Genomic DNA, 21,961 nt, shown 5'->3' with positions numbered 1-21,961 from the left:
CCCCTGGGCTGTTCATTTGTGCCATATGTGGAGCACTATAACTGGAAATTAATTATAATAGACTGTTGTATGGTGTTTATTTAGCGGCTAAAGCAGTTGATTATTTTCCATTTCACAGTTTACTTGCAAGCTATTTTTTTGTCCTTATTTTTGTTGTTAGTGTTCTTGTCTTCAAGGCCCTGCCATAAAAATATTGCAAGGTCAGAGTGGAGTCCACAGCTGGCTCTCTGCTCAAGGATTAGCTTTAAATAATCACCCTGCTAGGACTGCCCAGCCATTCAAAGCATAAATCATTTACATCAAAAACTTCAACACCACCGGCCACTTAAAATTCAGGCCGTGAAACAACACTAGGCAATAAAATACAACCTTGACAATGTGTGAGGGTACACACGCACACACACACACACACACACACGTGCACGCACACACAAACACACACAGCTAAATGGGAGTTTTTATTGACATATTCTTGATAAATGAAGCTATAATTTGGTTGGGTAGTTGACACATTACATCAAAATCAAGATTATTAGTTAAAATGTATAAGAGCATTTTGCTATAGCGAGTTTTCTTTTTTTCTCATTTATTTTAGGATTGAAATGACACTTAAATAGACCTATTGTTGGGTAAAATAATTATGAAAATACTAAATGAAATGTCACTCACAATTCATATGATGTAATAGCACCATATAATTGTATAATTACATAAGAGACAAACGAGTCAGTTAGTCATTGGACAAATAGCTACAGAAATAGTAAATAGCAAAAAAACTAATTATATATATTTTTTAAAACACAATTATGTTATTTCAGATGAATGAGGGAAATAAAGTGGCTGGAGTAGCAGCAAAATAAATAAATAAATAAATAAACAAACAAATAAATAAATAAATAAAACATTTAGAGGGAGAAAACTGGATAGAGTAGCAGTGCAACATAAAATTAAATATTAAAATTAAATAAAACTAATGGCAAAAAATATCAAATAATATTTAAAAAAATACAATTATTTTATTTCAGATGAATGAGGGAAATAAAGTGGCTGAAGTAGCAGCAAAATAAAAATAAAATAAATAAATAAATAAATACAAATAAAAAAAATAAAGTAAAAATATTTAGAGGGAGAAAACTGGTTAGAGTAGCAGTGCAACATAAAATGAAATAAAATAAAACAAAACTAATGGCAAAAAAATTACAAATTATATTTAAAAAAAATACAATTATTTTATTTCAGATGAATGAGGGAAATAAAGTGGCTGGAGTAAAGCAGCAAAAATATAAACAAACAAACAAACATACATTCATATAAATAAATAAATAAATAAATAAATAAATAAATAAATAAATAAATAAATAAATAAATAAATAAATAAATAAATAAATAAATAAATAAATAAATAAATAAATAAATAAATAAAAAATAAATAAATAAATAAAATAAAAAAATAAAATATATATATTTTAAAAATACAATTATTTTATTTCAGATGAATGAGGGAAAATGGCTGGCAAAATAAATAAAAAAATAAATAAAACAAAATAAACTAAAAGAAAAAAAATAATAGCAAAAAAAATATTATATCTAAAAAATAAAATATTGTTATTCAAATGGTTGAGAAAGTGTATAGAGTAGCATTGCAACATAAAATGAAAATAAAATAAAAGTAATTGCAAAAAATAACATGAATGAGGGAAATAAAGTGACTGGAGTAAAGCAGCAAAATAAAATAAAATATAAAATAAATAATATTAAAAAATAAATTTATTTTTATTTTAGATGAATGAGGGGAAAATGACTGGCGTAGCAGCAAAAGAAACTAGAATTAAAAAAAAGAATAGCAAAACATAAACTATATTTAAAAATAAAAAATATTTTTATTCAAATGGTTGAGAGGATAGAGTGTATTGAGTAGCATTACAACATAAAATGAAAATAAAATAAAAGTAATTGCAAAAAATGAGGGAAATAAAGTGGCGGGAGAAGCAGCAAAATAAAATAAAATATTAAATATTTGGTTAAGAAAAGATCATGAAGTGGAATAACTGCAGCGCGTCTAAAATAGGGATGTAGCCTATGCGTTGCATCCAGAGCTTCCAGTGCTTCGTTTATCAAGCTAGCTCTGCCGCGATGCGTCCGGTGTGTAGACACCAGCGACGCTGCCGCTCTGAATTTACCGGGCACCGCTCCTCATCAGTGCGTCCAACCAATGACCACACGCGCTGGAGTAACAGCAGGAACTGCGCCCAACGCGCCGCTCGCGCGTCACCAGCGCAGACCTCACCAACACGCTCAGCTCGCCGCCTTCATCGGCCCGATAAGCGTTGACAAGCGAACCAGGAGGGGACAGATATGGAGGGACAGAAACTCTGACTTCCGAGGAATCCACACGCAGGGGCGGATGGACGTGATATTGCTCTCCTAACAGGTATGCGTGCGCCTCGGTGTGATCGCGCACTGACGAATGTAGAGAGGGGATGTGCTGTCCTGTACGAGGGCTGTTGCGAACTGGAAGTTCACGTGAGAAAAGTCATTAATAAAAGCGTGCGGGTCCTGTGCGAGACGTACTTTGACATCGCTGGCATTAAATAACATTTGATCAAATTCTGTCCTTGGGTAGGCTACTTCCCTGTCAGATACAGTAAACTGGAATAACGCAGTTAAGCTGAGTGTATTACGCAGGGTTAGGGTCAGATGAAAGAAAGCTTTATTTTCCTGTTAGGTTTGACCTAATTCAGTCTTGTTTTGCACACTAATACATGTTTATCCCTGACTGGTGTGAATGGATGCATTCAAAAGAGCTGTTACCCATTTGAAACGTGTCATGTTTACGAACTTGCACTTGCTTAAAAGATCTTAGAGATTTTGGTTATTGTTGTTTGTGACAATGGCACTGAGTTTTGTTGGTGAGCTGCGCTCTTTCCATCCTTCTCTTCCTGAAAGAGATCTCTATCTGCGGGCTTATATAAATACCAGTGAGGGAAAGGAGACAAGGCAAGGGAGGGGCCCTGCATTCAAATGTGAAGTTGTCTCTTGGCAAAGGGAAATGTAAATGATGAAAACAAATGATCTACCAGGGCGAATGACTCCCTGTTGCTGCTCGTTCCTCTCCGAATGACCTCAGTTTGTTTTTTTTATGAGCCAGCAGCACCATCATGCTCCCCCGTAGTATGAAAACATCTGGAGTCGAGCTGCCTGGAGTGGGTCCGAGAGAGGTGCCTCTCATTGGATATCGACCCCTACAGCCAGAGGTCGACGGATCTCCGGATCAGCTGCGGAAGGAGAATGAATACAGGGACGCAGATCACACACAGGTAAGATGGCAATGATGTCATGATTCACTCGTTAATATATTATATTAATATAATGAGGGATCAGGAGGAGATATCACACCTTTAGTAGGATCTGTAGGAGATCAATGCAGGAATATGTAAAAAACAAAACAACAAAAAGGACAATAAGTACTGCTGTGTCTATCTAACCTGTTGTCGGAATGTAAAAACAACGCGTACTAAGAGGCAAATGTGCTTATACATGATAAAGTCAGCAAGGATGTGACCATTTAAACTTTTATAATGTTTAAAAAAAAATATTTTTCACATAAATGCTGTTCGTTTGAACTTTCATATGCATCAAAGAATCCTGAAAAAATGTATCACGGTTTCCTCAAAAATATCAAAGGTAAGGTAGGCAATGTTTCCTTTTTTATAACTATCGCTGCGTCTGAATATGCCTTCTTCCATACCATAAAGTAGGCAAAAAACTGTATGTTTGCCAAGTAGTATCAGTAGTAGTAAACAGTAGGCGAAAAGTACCCGGATGACTAGAGGTGTAACCAGGCCCCTGTGCGAACGTGATGATATTAACAGGGTCTACTGTTGCTATAGTGACGAACAATTTGTTGTTTATGTGGATATTTAAGATTAGAAGGATTAGTTCACCCAAAAATGAAAATTAGACCATGATTTACTCACCCTCAAGTCATGCAAGGTGTATATATCATTCTTCTTTCAGACGAATAAAATCAGAGTTATGTTAAAAAAGTCCAGAGGCAATTTCAACACTTTTTCCTTAAATTGAATACGGAAGGCGGTCGGCCGAAACTTTACTTTATAAAGTTTTAAATATGGTTATTTTTCTTACACTAACGCATCGATTTGCTTCAGAAGGCCTTTATTATCACCCCAGAGCCGCGTGGAGCACATTATTTGATGGACGGATGCATTTTTTATGGACTTCAAAAACAGAGCAACTATTACTGGATAGTTCACCCAAAAATGAAAATTAGCCCATGATTTACTCACCCTCGAGTCATCCGAGGTGTATATGACATTCTTCTTTCAGACGAATAAAATCAGAGTTATGTTAAAAAAGTCCAGGCTAATCCAAGCATTATTATAGCAGTAATAGTTGCTCTGTTTTTGAAGTCCATAAAAAATGCATCTGTCCGTCAAATAACGTGCTCCACGTGGCTCTGGGGGGTTAATAAAGGCCTTCTGAAGCGAAGCGATGCGTTTGTGTAAGAAAAATAACCATATTTAAAACTTTATCAAGTAAAAGTGTTGTGTTGAAAGTGCCTTCTTGCAATTCAAGATGCGTACGTGACGTCATGACGAGTGTACCTGGTCGCGTTAGTCTTTCGATCGGCAGAGGCACTTTCAACACTTTTTCCATAAATTGAATACGGAATGCGGTCGGCCGAAACTTTACTTTATAAAGTTTCGAATATGGTTATTTTTCTTATACAAATGCATCGCTTCGCTTCAGAAGGCCTTTATTAACACCCCGGAGCCGCGTGGAGCATGTTATTTGATGGACAGATGCATTTTTTATGGACTACATAAACAGAGCAACTATTACTGCTATTATAATGCTAGGATTAGCCTGGACTTTTTTAATATAACTCAGATGTTATTCGTCTGAAAGAAGAATGTCATATACACCTAGGATGACTTGAGGGTCAGTAAATCATGGGCTAATTTTCATTTTTGGGTGAACTATCCCTTTAAACTGTGTAACTGAACTGCGCAGTGCGCACATTATGACGCTTAAATTATGTTCTAAATTATGAATGAGTCGATTTGCAAAACAGCCTGAATCCACTTGAATTACTTTGGACTGCTCTCTTACGGAATCATCTGAAGCCATTTCTCAGTCTGTAAAATAAAGTTTTCCTTCTGTGAACATGCGCTAAATGGATGTCTGACAGTTTCATTGCTTTTTGCATTTTTCAAATGTAAAAACGTTTAAAACGTGTAGAGATAGACGCTCTGCGGCACCGCTGCTCTCACTGATGCTCCGAAAGGTGCGTAACAGTTAATAGGCTATATATGCTCATTTAAAGGGTTAGTTCACCCAAAAATGAAAATTCTGTCATTAATTACTTACCCTCATGTTGTTCGACACCCGTCAGACCTCCGTTCATCTTCGGGACACAAATGAAGATATTTTAGTTGAAATCTGATGGCTCTGAAAGGCCTCCATTGGCACAATGTACGGTTCACTCTCAAGACCCTTAAAAGGTACTAAAGACGTCGTTACAAAGTCCATCTCACTACAGTGGTTCTACAAAAACTTTATGGAGTGACGAGAATAGTTTTTGTGCGCAAAAAAACCCTAAATAACGACTTATATAGTGATGACGATTTCAAAACACGGCATCATGAAGCTTCGAAGCGTTATGAATCAGTGAGTCGAATCAGTGGTTTGAATCGCCAAATTTCAGCAGTTTGGCGGTTTGACACGCGATCCGAATCATGATTCGGCTCACTGATTCATAACGCTTCGAAGCTTCATGATGGCGTGTTTTGAAATCGTCATCACTATATAAGTCGTTATTTAGGGTTTTTTTGCGTACAAAAACTATTCTCGGCGATTCATAAAGTTATTTTAGAACCACTGTAGTGAGATGGACTTTGTAACGAAGTCTTTAGTACCTTTTATGGGTCTTGAGAGTGTACCGTGCATTGTGCCAATGGAGGCCTTTCAGAGCGATCGGATTTCAACTAAAATATCTTCATTTGTGTTCTGAAGATGAACGGAGGTCTTACGGGTGTCGAACGACATGAGGGTAAGTAATTAATGACAGAATTTTCATTTTTGGGTGAACTAACCCTTTAACCTTTTTGTGCGTACCGTCAGAGTGAGGTTGATAAGCGCGGATTTCTAGCGCATTTACTTGAATTTCTTGGGTAATATCTATGATTTGACCCATTTCAGAAGCTAAAATCAGAATTAGAATAGACTGAATAAATCTCTCTACGAACTTGACGTGCGATGCCGCGCTGACTGACATGTATGCGCATGAATCAGTCACAAGCACAGAGAAATATTGTAAGTTACATTTTTAACAAGCAGAATAATACAGCATCGTGATACACATTTTTAGCTATGTCTTTTAACTATTTTAGTATTTTGAAGGACTTTAACTATTGGCTTTTACATAAAGTCAGCTGTCACTTAACTTTGCGAGAGGCCCTGTGCGGTCGCACACTTGGCACAGCCCTTGTGACGGTACTGGGTGTAACGATACACTTGTGTCCCGATACGATACTTATCGCGACATTTTAAGCCAAAATAAAGAATACTTTTACTTAAAAAATTGTATTACTTAAATAATAATATTATTATTATTGTATTATTATCAGGACCCACAGATATTCCCCCATTGCATTATTATTCATTATATTCAGAATTAAATATAGTCGTTTAATGTAGTAATGTCACTGAAACTCTGTAAACTTAAATGTTTTCCCTCACGCAGTCCTCACGCTTTCAATGGGCCTTCATTGGATCTCTTACACAAAGCCATGCGCACAGTACTCGCTATTAATGCACTATACATATAGAATAAACCATCTAAAATGCTTTAAATAACGGTACTACTAAAACGTCTTAATGTTTAAATGCACAGTTACCTGACAAATATTTTTTTGAGTACTCCCTCTGGTGCGAGGAAGACCCGTTTAGATCTGCTCTGGCGGGTAAAACATCTAGAGAACGCCCTCAAGTTAGGCCAAGAAGATTTGTCTGTAAGGGTACTGTCTAAACGCACAGTTACCTGACAAATATTTTTAAAGTAAACCTGACTCTCCATTTTCTTCCACCACAGATAGGGGATTTCATCTTTATTTTTTATTTCCTTTTAATTCCTATTATAACTGTTATACTATATATATATATATTTTTTTTTTTTTCACTTATGACTATTTTAACTTAATTTCTATGTAAAGCACTTTGAATTGCCACTGTGTATGAAATGTGCTATACAAATAAACTTGCCTTGCCTTGCCTTGCCTAAAACGAAATGTGACGTCATGTGTGTCATAAGGGTCAATTATTTGAAATGGACAATAAGTACTGCTGTGTCTATCGAACCTGTGGTCAGAATGTAAACGCAACACATACTAGGAGGCAAATGTGCTTATAAATGAAAAAAAGTTTTTAAAAAAGCTTTGCAGTTAAAACAGTTATAATGTTTTTTAAAAAAATAATTTACATAATTGCTGTTCTTTTGAACTTTCTTTGGATCAAAGAATCCTGAAAAAAATGTATCATGATTTCCACAAAAATATCAAAGGTAAGGTAGGCAATGTTGTGTATCGCTGTGTCTAAATATGCCTACTAACGATACAACGATACATATCGTTGCATATTTGTATGGAGATATCTCAATGTATCGTTGTATGCATGTTATAATGCATGTTTTATGTTTGGCAACAGTTCTTCTAACACTAATTGATGGAGTGTGTAGCTTTTCATTTCTTAAACAACCATGTAGGAAGACATATTCCATTTTCCAGGATGACAGTGTCAAGATTCATCAGGCTCAAACTGTGAAAGAATGGTTGGGAGGGAACATGAAGCATCATTTTCACCTCTGAGTCTGGACCAAAATTCATTGAAAGTCTTTGGGATGTGCTGGAGCGGACTTTACAGAGTGCTGGACTCTTGCAAAAATTGATGCACCTCTTGATGGAAATAAATGTTGTGATGTTATTTCCATCAAGAGGAGCATACATTTTTGGGTTAGAATTCTCCACCAATTAGGGTTAGAAGAACCGTTGCCAAACATATAACATGCTAGAAACATAATTATCACTGCAATAATGATCCAATCATAGACTCGTAAGCATTTGCCGGAAGGGTTAGTTCACCCAAAAATTTACATTTGGTCATTAATTAACAGAAATTAAGATTTTTTTGATGAAAAAAACCCCTCTTGACCCCTCCATAGACAGCAATTTAATTACCACTTTCAAGTTCCAGAAAGGTATTAAACCATAGTCCATGTAATTACAGTGGTTCAACCTTGATTTTATGAAGCGTCAAGGATACTTTTTGAATAAAGTCGTTATTTTGTTTGTTTTTTGTGCACAAAAAGTATCCTTTTCGCTCCATAAAATTAAGGTTGAACCACTGGAGTCACATGGACTATTTTAACAATGTCTTTCCTACATTTCTGAACTTTGAAAGTGGCAGAATTTGGGTGAACTAACCCTTTAAATCCAAACAGTGACTTTTTTTGGCCGGGCAGTGTACTTTTTTTAAGAGTTGCAAAACCTAATGCAGTACTATACAGTATGTGATTTGGGACGCAGCATATATTTTTACAGTTATCGGCATTGGTGTTAACTTTAGAGTGCATTTAAAATAACTGGTATTTTTTGCAGCCACATTTACACAAAAGGGGGCATTTTTGTCACCTTCTAGGGCATTTTTGCATGTTAAAGTTGTGGTTAATTTTTAACCTTGGTAAAAGCACATCAATACTACCAACGGGTTACAGCACATGGATACTACCAACAACAACAACACCGTTTCTACCAAAGTGAGAACAAATATTTCTTGGACCAGGTCTTCCTCATTGGGTTTCCTTGCTTACCCTTATAAAGCGTTTCTATGGCTATAAGAATTTATCATACAGTTCATACGTTTCGTCTTACTGAATGCATTGGTGTTTCGTGTTAGATCAGCTTTCACTTGAGGATTAAAAACTTGAAACAGGATATTCAGCCGAGCTGTGACCCTTTCACTTAGTCTTTTCATCTGAAGTGTTGAATGCCTCATCCTCATGAGACATATAATCATAAGGAAACTGAAGCTACAGTTGGGTTGGTTCTTAGAAAAGCTGCTTTTGGTTTGACTGAAGGAGACAGTAACAAGCTGCAAATGCTCGTTTAGAGGGGATCTATTACATAACAAACTGTGGTGATAAAGAGGCCAGGCTGAAAGTTAATAAAATTCAAATACGCTCCTCTGGTGCGCTCCGATTGAGCTGCTTTGTGTTTGTTTTAGCCTGAGCTGTTTTGTTTTAGAAGTACTACAGGGTGGCGAGTTTCTTATCAGCCTAAAGCAAAAGCTCTCGTCCACAGCTGATTGTGACCCCACCTGGTATTCTCTCATGCTCTGTTTATACACCGTCAGCTGCTGCAGGCGGGTTTGAGGTTACATATCAAGTGTTTCCTTAAAAATCAAAGGAGCTTTCAAATGAGCCATGAGCATTTATGCTCTTTATTTAAGGGGTCATGAATTGAGAAGTCAAATTTTCCTGTAAGTTTCAGAACCCAAAACTTCCTTGTTAGTCCAAAAACAGCTTTTATTGCAGCCAAGCTCAGAAAACGACTCGTTTCGGATTTTGCCACATTATTACGAAAGACCGCCTCTGCAGAAGATCAACGCCTACTTCTTACATCATTGCCTCTTTAGCCCCACTCACCAATTTGCACATGTAACGTAGCAGTATATTAGCCTGGCTCCGCCCTCCTACGTACTTCCGCTAAATTTTCATTTACCTTCCTGGGATTGCGGCACTATTAATTTTGAAAGCAAATTTTGATTTAGTTTTAGTCATATTTTAGTCACCTGAATTATTTTTAGTTTTATTCTAGTTTTAGTTGACAAAATCAACAGTAGATTTAGTCTCCTAAAATCTAACGAGTTTAGTTAAATTGTTATACATTAAGTATTTAAGCATCGACTGTCACTTGAACCGACATTTTGACATCATTTTGTTTTTGACATTAAAAATACACGAAAGAGAGCTCAATTCACTTTTTTGTTTGTTTTTTAAAAACTAACATTGTATTTCTGTTTTAGTTAGTAGGCCATATCAGGTTAAGCTAAAGCTTCAAATAAGTTTGTTTATTTATTTTTTTACTTTCAGTTAACATTTATTTAATTTCAAGTAATGAAGATTTTATTAAATGGTTTTAGTTACCTATTATAACCCTGATACTTTATTGAATATGTGTCAAATACTGGTCTTTCTTCCTGACTACGAATTAAATGGGAATTAAATTAAATACAGTTTATTGTGTACGCAAAAACGAATATATAATGTGTGACTTTTAATTATAAACAAGCTCGAAACACACATTGACTCTTATTTTGAAATGTCTGCGCCCTACTATTGCAGTTGCAGATGCTCCTGGCATAAATGTGCGCTATTCCTTGATTGTGAGCCGCTCTGGAGCGCTGTATTGGGGATGCGTGAGCCTGTAGGCCGTGTTTTCCAGCGGTTAGATCAGCACGTTCAAATCAAATGTGCACATCTGTTACACAGGATATCAGTTCTCCCTAACATTTTCGTCTTGTTTTTATTTGTTGACGAAAATGACAGTAAGTTTTTGTCATAGTTTTTGTCATCCAACACTAGTTTTTATTTAGTTATCGTCTTGTTTTCGTCAGTGAAAAAAGGTAGTTGACGAAAATTATTCGTCAACGAAATGAACACTGGATTGCAGTATATTCGCTGGTTTTCTCCGGTCAGATTTTAACCAGTCCAATCAGCTAACAGAGGGAGTGGCTGAGAACGATGGCGTTGATGTAGTGTGCTAGTTTGAGATGACATACGTCATGACCAAACGTTAGCGATTGGTTATGGCAGATCCAGATTGGCTCTGGGCAGATCCAATAGTTTTAAACTTCAACAGAGTTAACGCTTGTCAATGGAGAGTGGCCAGACTCTCTGTACAAATGAAATGTACGAGAGTCTGGTAGGACCAGGCTAGCTGTAAATACGAGAGTAGGGATGTGACGGTGAGGAATTTTTCCCACCGGTTAATCGACGTGTGACAACACCAATAAAACCGGTATCACCGGCGTGGGCTTTTCAAATCAAAAGTAAAATGCGCACGGCCGCTTGGGCATTCATAATGGAGCGGTGCGGAGCAAAGCGAGTGTTTTCAATTAATTCCTATGAAAGTTAAGCTTCCATAGGCATGAACTGAAAACTCGCCAGACTGGACACGTACCGTGAATGACAGTGCGGCGTGAATGGATGACAGGGTTCATTAGCCTATTATTCTTAATGAAAAACACAACAACAAAACAGTACAATGACAAACTCACTTAAATAGGCGCTTTTATATTTCGCTTTGAAACCATTGCGATCATCTTGTCTGTCAGCTCTTCGTTCTCATGATAAATGAAATCTGACTCCTGCTGCGTTTGTGCTGCGACTCTCGTTCGGCTCACGCTGTATTGAGGCAAGTGATGTAACCGGTGTTTCGACTCCGGCAACACTGACTAATCGCAGCAAGCCTATACGAGAGAGAGATGCAAACACAGGAATACTCCAGCAACAAAATGATAGAGACACCTCTGAGGATTACAAGACGTTTTGAAGTGCCAAGTTGTGGAAAAACACAGTCTTTGCATTGCCTTCCTTATGACCCTAACACCTAACAGGATTAGTTCACTTTAAAATTAGCCCATGATTTACTCACTCTCAAGCCATCCTAGGTGTATATGACTTTCTTTTTTCTGATCAACACAATCGGAGTTACATTGATAAATATCCTGACGGTTCCACGCTTTATAAATGGCAGTGACAGGGTCCATTGAGTTTAGCGCTTAAAAAAGCACATCCATCCATAATAAACGGTCTGCCGGAAGCTATATATTGTACTTTATAAAGTTTTAAATATGGATATTTTTCTTACAAAACCCCATCGTTTCGCTTCAGAAAGCCTTTATTAACCCCCCAGAGCCATGTTGAGTACGTTTATGAAGGATGGATCCACTTTTTTGGGCTTCAAACTAATGAGCCCTGTTCACTGCCATTATGAAGCGTGGAAGCGTCAGGATATTTATTAATATAACTCTGATTGTGTTCAGAAAGAAGAATGTCATATACACCTAGGATGGCTTGAGGGTGAGTAAATAATGGGCTAATTTTTATTTTAAAGTGAACTACTCCTTTAAGACAGCGTGGATGAACTTTATTTTTAACAAAGTTCCAGTCAGATCGCGTCAGTAAGACACTGTTCGTTTTTTTTTCCGCTTCATTTTTACTGCGGATTCGTTTTTAAACAAGACAGTTGGATGCAGGCTTTTCAGAGAGGCTGACAACTACACTGGATCCAACAGTAATGTCGCCACACACAAGTGTTTTTATCATGTGTCACTATGAGAACAGTGAGATTGTTTGATATGTACTGAGGATTTATACTGTAGTGGCGCAGTCAGACTGAATAGTTGTGATTTGCTGTTCTTTGCTTTGCTTCGTCATTCATAGGGTTAATGCGTTGGATTATCAGATATGGAAGAAAGCACATAGAGAACGCTGCTTTTGTTATTGTTTTGAAGCCATTCGCTAGCTTTAAAAATAGACGCACCCTAGCGGCAGCAAATGTAATTTGCAGCCATGGTCATCTAGCAACATTCCATTGGCTTGCCAGCTGGAAAACCAAACTCTAGTCAGGCCAATCACAGCGTGTATAGAGTCGGTGGGCGGGCTACACAATCACGGCAGAGTTGCGACGGTTCCGCGTGAATTCCCTGTTACTTCCCTGCTAACAAAGAACGGCACTGAAGTCATTCTGAAAAAAGGAAGATGTGTTCGGAGTTTTGCTGACTGGATATGGCAAAAGTTTAATCAATCAACTAGCTCCGCTTCACCGTCTTCGTTGCTCTGGTTGGTTGTAGCGCTATCCTATTGCGTGCAGAGGGAATTTGAAAGACAACCGTTTATCCCGCCCTTCGGATTGAGCCCTGCCAATGGTGTGTTCCCAGACCCAACATATTGATGTGGGTCTGGCTTGTCAGGCTAGCCATTCACTGTAATCGTGAATAGAAGCTTCAGTGAGCGAGATCTTCTGTTCTGTCATCAGTAAGACATTATAACACATTTCATTTTATTTAAAACACTACACTGCAAATGACAATATATACGTTTTTCATTTTATCGAAAAGGATGAGCTATGAATAGACTATAAAAAGGACAGTGTGACAAACAACGGTACATTCATTAAAAATTCAGTTTAAACAAACCGCCGTAAGTCATCTTTTGTCAATTATAACTGTGGTAACTCCAAGTGCTCACTTATTTTAATATGCAAAACTGTTACTCAATAATAGATGTGGCCGTTAACTTCCAAGTCTTGAATGCAGCACGCCCATCAAAACGGAGTATTCGAAAGAAAGGGGTCAATAAATAAAAAAAGAAGAAAAATAGAACAGAAAGATAAAAAAATTAAGCATTAGAACTTTTATTATTATTATTTTTATTATTAACAAAAAAACTATATGTAGCCTTCAAACATTCTTCCCACATAAAGAGTGTATAAACTATTAATAAAAACATCACATAGAATACATAAACTATATATATAAACAAATTAAGTAAACAAAGTTTTTTCTTGCATTATTATAATAATAATAATAATTATTAATAAATACAATGACAACAATTTTATATGTAAATAAAATAATGACAATCTCATTGTATATATATAACAAACAAAGCTTTATTATTAGTACATTAAATAAAATGACAACATAATTATATATGTAAATAAAATATTGAAAATTATATATAATTATATAATAAAATAACTAATATAAAAAATGAATTATGTATAAATAAAGTAAACAGTACTTTTATTATTCACTTTTATTATTATTTTATCATCATCATCATCATCATCATTTTTTTATGTATGTATGCATGTATGTATGTATGTATGTATTTATGTATATATGTATATATATATATATATATATATATATATATATATATATATATATATATATATATATATATATATATATATATATATATATATATATATATATATATATATATATATATATATATATATCTCAGATAAACTAATGGCATGTAGCATTTTTGTGGTATGTATCAAGTTTATCCAAATAATTAAATATCAGAGTTGAAAAAAACTCTGCTTTTAGGTTCATATAACTGAATAAACATACATATAATTGTATTGTATTGTATATAATTGTAGCCAAATTGAGGAAATCCAGAATCTGTCATTGAAAAACACATATTGATCAACCACTAATCTGAAGATTGAGCATGTGTCAGTGTCTAGGGTGGTCAAGGCCCTGGACTTCTTTCTTGTCACAACATCCGGAGTATTGACTAGAAATTGCTATAGCAAGGCTAAACTCATTCAACACTTGGTTTCCCCGGTCTAAAAACAGAAGCCCTGCCGGCTCATACAGTGCACTGTAGTAACTTCCCTCCTGTTCAGGTCACATGACCAGCTCACAGCTCTTTGGTAAATAATGCAAAAAGTCCACTACGATAGTAGGGACTTGCTCAGATGACACAAAAGCAAGGCCAGAGAAGACTCAACAGGATGAAACTAGATCCGGCCCTCTCTTGATTCTTTAATGACGGTGGCAGGATGCATATGTGTAGGTCAAAATGTGTTTGCAGTCATCACCATGCAACTTCCTTGTGTGTGTATGTGTGTGTGTGTTTATCTGGGTGTAACATAAAAACAGAGAGTAAGAGAGAGGGAGGGAGATACGCTGAGGGTGGAGAGCTAGGAGGGCTAGATAATTGTTTAGCTAAAAACAACCTCATCTGACCCAGTTTGTCTACAGAGCGCTCATTATGTCCCCAGAATGGTGCACCGTGGGCCACATGCAGCACCGTGTGTCACACAGAAAATGCCAGCACTGCATCGACCAAACCTCTCTCAACAACAGGGCAGAAATGATTGACTGATTTCCATTAAGCTGCATTGTGATCGTCAGTGGCGAGTGCTCAGAGGCAGTCACGGTGTGATTTCGATTAGCAGAGAAAGAGGAAAAGTTGGTCGATGCAGTAATAGATGAGAACACAAGAGGGGAGATAAAAGAGAGGGCGAGACAAGGTATTCATGGAGGAGGCAGAAACAATAGGTCTCTGTAAATAGCTCCCCTGTGATGTATTTACGATGCGTTTCAGTGAGAATGCAGCCGCCAGGGACATAGAGGGTTTTTAATGTTTGGGAGGTAGTCGAATGAGCAGGGGAGAAAAGGGGCTTTTGTTTAACCTTTTCTTTCATAACTCCAAATATACCTGTCCTAAGGATGGCAAATTCATATTCGTTAATTTTTTTCCCACCTTCATAAGCATTCTTTTAGTTGTAGGAATACATGTGTTTTTATAGCGAAAGCCTTTAAAGGGACAGTTCTCCCAAAGATAAAATTGTCATTACTTACTCACCCTTAATGTTGTTCCAAAACTACATGAGTTTCTTTCTTCTGTTGAAAACAAAAGAAGATATTTTAAAGAATGTTGGTATTCAAACAGATGACGGCACCCATTGACTTCCATGGTATTTTTTTTTACTACTATGGGAGTCAATAGCAGCCGTCCACTATTTGAACACCAACATTCTTTAAAATATCTTCTTTTGTGTTCAACAGGAGAAAGAAACTTGTACAGGTTTGGAACAACATGAGGGTGAGTAAATGTCAGCATTTTCATTTTTGGGTGAACTGTCCCTTTAAGCAGCACCAATATTATTATGATTTGAAAACTAAATCCTAAATAATAAATTTTAAATAAAATATACTGACTAGCTGATCAATCAAGTTCAGTCTTTAACTAGTTATTGGAATGAAATAATGCATATTGCAAAGACATATACATTTAATAATTGACCCAGACCTCTTAAAGGGATAGTTCACCCAAAAATGAAAATTCCTTGAGTTTCCTTGTTCTGCTGAACACAAAAGATGATATTTTGAAGAATGTTTGTAACAAAGCAGATAGAGCAACCATTGACTACCATAGTATTTTTTCCCCTACTATGGTAGTTAATGGTTGCTCTATCTGCTTCGTTACAAACATTCTTCAAAATATCTTCTATCCCTTTAAAACCAGTCTTTATATCTTAATCCTAATCATATTCACACTACCAGTTTTTTGGAATTGACAACCGCATTTATTTACAGGTCTGTGTGTCTCGAAATGTCCCGTTCAAACAGCAACTTACAGCGTCTCGAAAATATGAATGTGCAATGGAAGTCAAGCCCATATTCTTTATCAAAAATGACCAAAGTAATATCCAAAATGGCGACGTCCATATAACTGGAAAGTCACTTTTGATACAACAAGAGTCCAATCAAGCCGCAATTCATCCATCAAAACTTCATTACATGACAGCAGCTTTTATATCTGGGTGGAGAGCGGAGCACTTGAGTCTAGCGTAAAACACAAAACTGATGTGAACAGCTCTGGTGGAGAACAGTGACGGTATATAAAACCTCCAGATGACATACAGCTCATATCTCCATCGCTGTAAGTTACCGAAAGCAAAACCACAGACAAAAACCTGCAACACACAGTGGACAGAGCGGCTCTCTCGCACTGCCTGAAGTGACAGACAACTAGTAGTCCAGTCCAGTTCCAATCATGCGGTTGTGAGTCTTGTAAATTTACAGGTGAGAGTTTGGTTATAGAATGCAGTAGGGTTGCTTGATTATGGCAAAAATAATCACGATTATTTTGGTCAATACTGAAATCACGATTATTTAACATGATTATTGGTCGATGACATGATCAAAGTCTTATTATTTCATGATATGAGTAATTTTAAATGTCAGTGAAATTTCACAATGATCGATACTTCAGCAAAAACTAATACTAGGTTAATTAATATAAGTAAAAGTCCTCAAAACAGTTACAGAAGACAAGTCAGCAATGCAATAAGAACAAAGAAACTTACAAACAAACCCCACAAAAATACAAAAGAACAAAAATAAAAATTAAATAAACAGTGCTTTAGGTTTTTCAGGAAGATGTACTAAGAGTGAAATTAATAATAGCACTTATAAGTAAAAATAACACTGCTGTATACATTAAATATAGTTATTCATTCAAGAGCAGTGAGTGGTTTTATCTTTGTCATTTGTTGTTTGATTAACATTAATGCCTGCAGCAGATTTATTAGGCTGCTGTCACTTTAAGAGCTGCACGGATCCGATATACTGTTACACACACGCTCTCTCTCATTGTTTACATTCAAAACTGACTGTGTTAACGAGGATACTTACCAAAACAGCTTTTCGGCATATTTGTTTGTAGGCTATTTGGCAGTTTATGCTCGTTTATGTTTAGGAACAGTAGACTGCATTTTACAACACTCACTTCACTTATTCGGCTGACTTGGATGTTAAGTTTGGCTTATGGAAGAACAGAAGCGTACCGCTGTGAAGGAATCGTTTTATGTCGATTATCTTGTTTTCATAATCGTTGGAAACCAAAATCGAAAAATCAATTACGATTAATCGCTCGCGGTGTGTGAGTTCGGTTATAGAATGAGGTTGTCACTTCCGAAAATAACCGTACTGTGTGTGAACGTAACAGTTTTAAGGACTCAAATACAGGACGTTATCCTGTTTGTTACTGGGGAAAAAAATGCGTTTGTTTACAATTGACTTCTGTTACAATTGACCCCAATCTCCTCTTCTAAGGAGCAGAGAGGATAGTAAACACACAGTGCAGCTGATATTGTCTTGGGAAATTCTATAGAGGTTTTTTTTGTTCACCCTCCCCTGAGGCTAACGCTTGTGAATACAGAGACTAAAAGTGTTTGACTGAGAGAGTAAGAGCGTGTGGGGGGAGGAAGGGCAGCATGACATGACAGCATGTCCTGTTTCCTGTGTTTGTCCATAGTTGTAATGCGCTTCCTGCTGGCTGAGAAAAGACATGGAAACTCACAGCTGGTTTAACCTAAAGGCAAAACTCAAAGTTTCCAAAAGTACCTAAGAGTAAGTGTGGATTTCGTAACGCGACATTAACAGCTACAGTAAATGTGTCAGTGTTAATGACCCGATGAGGTTAATTCCAAACCTGACTCATAGAGGATTGGTAAACGGTCTCGAAATAAAGACGTTTTGCACCTTGTGTTGCATATATCAAAGAAGGACTGTATTTTGTAGATGGTTGGCGGTATTTGCTAAGACAAGTATCACTATTAAAGGGGCTATATGCAACTTTTTCCCCAAAATAAACGTAACAATAGCCTTTTTATTTTACCATTTATGACTCAAACATCTCCTGATGAGCATACTGACACCTTGTCCGCTCACAGTGGGTGCACCTATAAGTCTGTATCCTATTTTTCCTATTTTCTGGCGGGTCGTCTTTTCCCGCGCTGTCTGCGGATGTGACGTCACCACCGCTGCGAGAGCGAGCAGAAAATGAGAGCAGTTCTGTTTTTTGGCCACAGGTGTCAGTTGCGAGTTTAAATTTCAGAAAAACGCATATAGCCCCTTTAAGTAACTCACTATAAGTAAATAAATTTGACATGCAGCTCATTCCATTAGTGCAACAAACATGAATGATAACTAAAATTATGCTTCTACTCTCAGAAACTGCTGTCAATGTAAAATGTATTGATTTGTTAATGATTTGATATTAATTTGACGCAATTAATTGCAATGCGTCTAACAAAATTTTGTGTTTATAAAATATGTGTTTTTTTTCATTTACAAACTTTTATGTTAGATGCTATTAAATCGCATTTAATCGATTTTACAGCTCTATCAGAAAAAGTTCAAAACAAAAAAAACTGAACATCCTAGTAACAAAATGTTTTAAAATGTCTTAGAACACACTAAAACGGTTTAAAACACCACAGCAATGCCTTGGCAACCACCCAGAATGCATAGCAACATGCTAGAAACCACTCAGAACACCAACAACTACATAGCAACACACTAAAACTATTTAAAACACCCTAGAAACTGCATAGCAATGCCTTGGCAACCACCCAGTTTCTGAATGGTCTCTTGCATGCTGCTCTGAAGATTGCTACACATTTTGGATGGTTGCCAACGTGTTGCTATCTTACAAACTTCAGAGCAACACCTAGAAACTGCATAGCAACAATACAAACCGCTCATAAAACCCTAGCAATTGCATAGCAACACCCTGACAACCACACATAACACCATTAACATTGTGGCAGGGAGCTTTGCATAGGTTAGCATGCACTCTTTCTTTGGAAAATGTAAAAAAACTTTTCTATATTACATTTATTTTAGAAAAAGATGGCTCTTCAAGTGAATACTCTATGTTTAAAGCACCTCTTCAATCAAACACCTATTCACAACAAATCGCAGAAAAGAAAAGAATAGATTACTCCAGTAAGAAAGAGTGATCTCAAGGGATTTGTTTCAGCCAAGTTTCAGTTCAGCCTTAGACTAATATAATTTTATTTCTGTGGTTCACCTGTGGCAGTGGTTCACAGCGACAGCTATTTTTACTTTCTGAAACATGGAACTCATCTGTATCATTACATATAAAACAACACTACAATATAGCAAACAGGCTGTTATCAGCAAGGTCGACGCACATCGCTCCCAGGACTGCATAAAGTGTAACCAAAGCCCTTACACCTGCACGGCATGTCACCGTCTTTATGTCAATATGTGCTTTTGGCCGAGTATCCCTTTTAGATAAACAGGTGTTGCCCTGTGTTTTATTAGCAGGCATTTGTCATGTCACGCATTGCTTTTTAAAGAAGATCTCTTTTACGATCGAGCATAGAACGATGGCTGTTTTACATACAGCAGTAGATTTGACGCAAAGGTTGCCATTCTTGAAATCTGAAGCAATACAGTCGTGCGCATTTATTTACTCCCGCTTCATTCATTGCTTTAAACTTCGCCAAACAGGTTCATCAGCATTTGTCTACATGAATAAAGCTTATGAGAAGCATCAAAGTCCCCTAAAATTAAAATAAGTACTTATATTTGCATAAAGAAAAGGAAGCCTATTTTTAGGATTTTTGCATTGACATTATTTGCATGACAAAGGGACATACATATAAATATATATATATAAAGCAAAATAAGAACTTATATAAAATCTTAATGGTCCTAAAATAGACTTGAATTAAAGGGATAGTTCACCCAACAATGAAAATTTAGTCATTACTTTCTCACTCTTAAGTTGTTCCAAACCTGTATGCGTTTCTTTCTTCTGTTGAACACAAAATAATATATTTTAAGAACGTTGGTATTCAAATAGTTGACGGCACCCATTGACTTCCATAGTAGGAAAGAAAATACTACGGAAGTGCCGTCAACTGTCTGGTTACCAACATTCTTCAAAATATCTTCTTTTGTGTTCAACAGAAGAAAGAAACTCGTACAGGTTTGGAACAACAAAAGGGTGAGTAAGTAATAATAAAATTGTCCTTTTTGGGTGAACTATCCCTTTAAGAAAAATATACATGTTGATTTTTGAGGTGAAATATGACCCAGAAGTTTTGTATGATTCACCCGGCCTTGAATGAATGAATGGAGGAAGAGAGATATTATGGTGCAAGTCTGTAACAGGAGTGCCCTTGTGACGTGTATGTTTATGTGTGTGTGTGTGTAGAGGGGGTTGGCCTAGCGACAAGCTCAGGTGTGTTTGAACGGCTCCATAACAGAGAGAGTGAGATTTGAGCGGGGAAGACAGATAGACTAAGAATCTCACCGAATGAAATCAACACCCCTCTAAGAGCAGCAGCAAGAAAAACAAATTAAATAGAACAGATGAAAAGGCCTGAAGGAGATGCAGTTTTCCGGCAAACTCTAAGGATTTCCAGGAAGTTGGCAAATCTCTGCCTGTCTGGACTTGCTGAGTTGAAGGTAGCATTTTTCCTTGAGTTGTTTGCGACACACACAACACTGAATGATTTTGAGCAAGTGAACAGCAACTGTGGTAATGTTTGAATTTTTGGTTTGCTTTGGGTTATGGCTTTTCTTCAAGTGTCTTGTGTGCTTTGAAACAATTTAGTATTTAATGCACAGGCAAAATAGCTGCTTTTTGAGTAAAGATCTTAAATTTGTGTTCAAATAGAAAGTTATCAACGTATGTCAGTCTTCCGCAAAGCATATGGACGTTTCAGACACTTACTCATAACCTTGTCACTGGGTTTGTTTTTGGCCGTCGTCTCATGCATTTTTCATGTCGGAAAATCTCTGTCAGATGAGTTGAGCAAATCAAAACCATTCGAATACATGTTAGTTTAAGAGCTGCATGTTGAGGCAAAGGTTTGCATGAAGCTTATACGTTATGTTTTTATTGGAGATAACATGTAAATGTGCTGCCTTAGAGCGTTTAGGGTTTAAATGTCAAACCCGACACATCTGCCATTGTGCATGCTTACCTTTGCTTTAAATGCAGCCGTTGTTTGGATAGAAAGTGGAGCTTTGGCTATAGCTAATATCACAGCTGAATAACTGGGCTGATATTTAGCCATTTTGAGCTGAGTTCATCCTGACCAGCTCAACCAATGGTGTGAGTTTGGGGTGGGGCAATCTGTTTGTCCAGCCAATGGGAGATGTGGGGAGTAAACCTGTTTGAAAACCGTAGAGAGTTTTCACACCAGTAATTCATGTAACTGTTTAAATCTTAATTATTAATAGTTTGCATTTCCAGTCTAAACAGTGTTTACATTCGAAATTAGGGTTGGAGTTTAAGTTACTGAGTGTTTACTTGTCTTTAATAATGCTTGACATTTATATTAGTTAGGCTAGTTGTTTTTTCCATGGTATTTTTAAACCATAGGCAAAAGTTCCTTGTGCAAGTGTACTTTAGACTGTTGATTTTTGTTCATGGTATTTAGCTACAATGACATTTTTGCAATAAGAATAAATGTGAATGATATCAACGTTTTTTACCTTATTGCATTCAAAATTAGGAATCAAT

At 36.6% G+C, this 21,961-nt stretch overlaps 1 protein-coding gene across 4 annotated transcripts in view; it reads left to right on the top strand.

The window, feature by feature from the left end:
- Nucleotides 1-2,214: 2,214 nt before the first annotated feature.
- The window catches only part of rgl2 (ral guanine nucleotide dissociation stimulator-like 2), a 43,713-nt gene continuing 23,966 nt past the window's right edge, over nucleotides 2,215-21,961 (top strand). Inside the window, exons 1-2 of one of the 4 annotated variants that reach the window (XM_079837861.1) lie at nucleotides 2,215-2,431; nucleotides 3,149-3,317. In XM_079837861.1, the coding sequence (XP_079693987.1) occupies nucleotides 3,159-3,317 (159 nt within the window). In that variant the 5' untranslated portion in view covers nucleotides 2,215-2,431; nucleotides 3,149-3,158. The other 3 variants (XM_079837863.1, XM_079837862.1, XM_079837864.1) reach the window with 3 other exon arrangements.

This window comes from Gobio gobio, assembly GCF_949357685.1.
Source record: "Gobio gobio genome assembly, chromosome: 15".
NCBI classification, from domain to species: Eukaryota; Metazoa; Chordata; class Actinopteri; order Cypriniformes; family Gobionidae; genus Gobio; species Gobio gobio.
The sequence above is the reverse complement of the archived record's forward strand: the minus strand, read 5'-3'. Positions and strand labels throughout refer to the sequence as shown.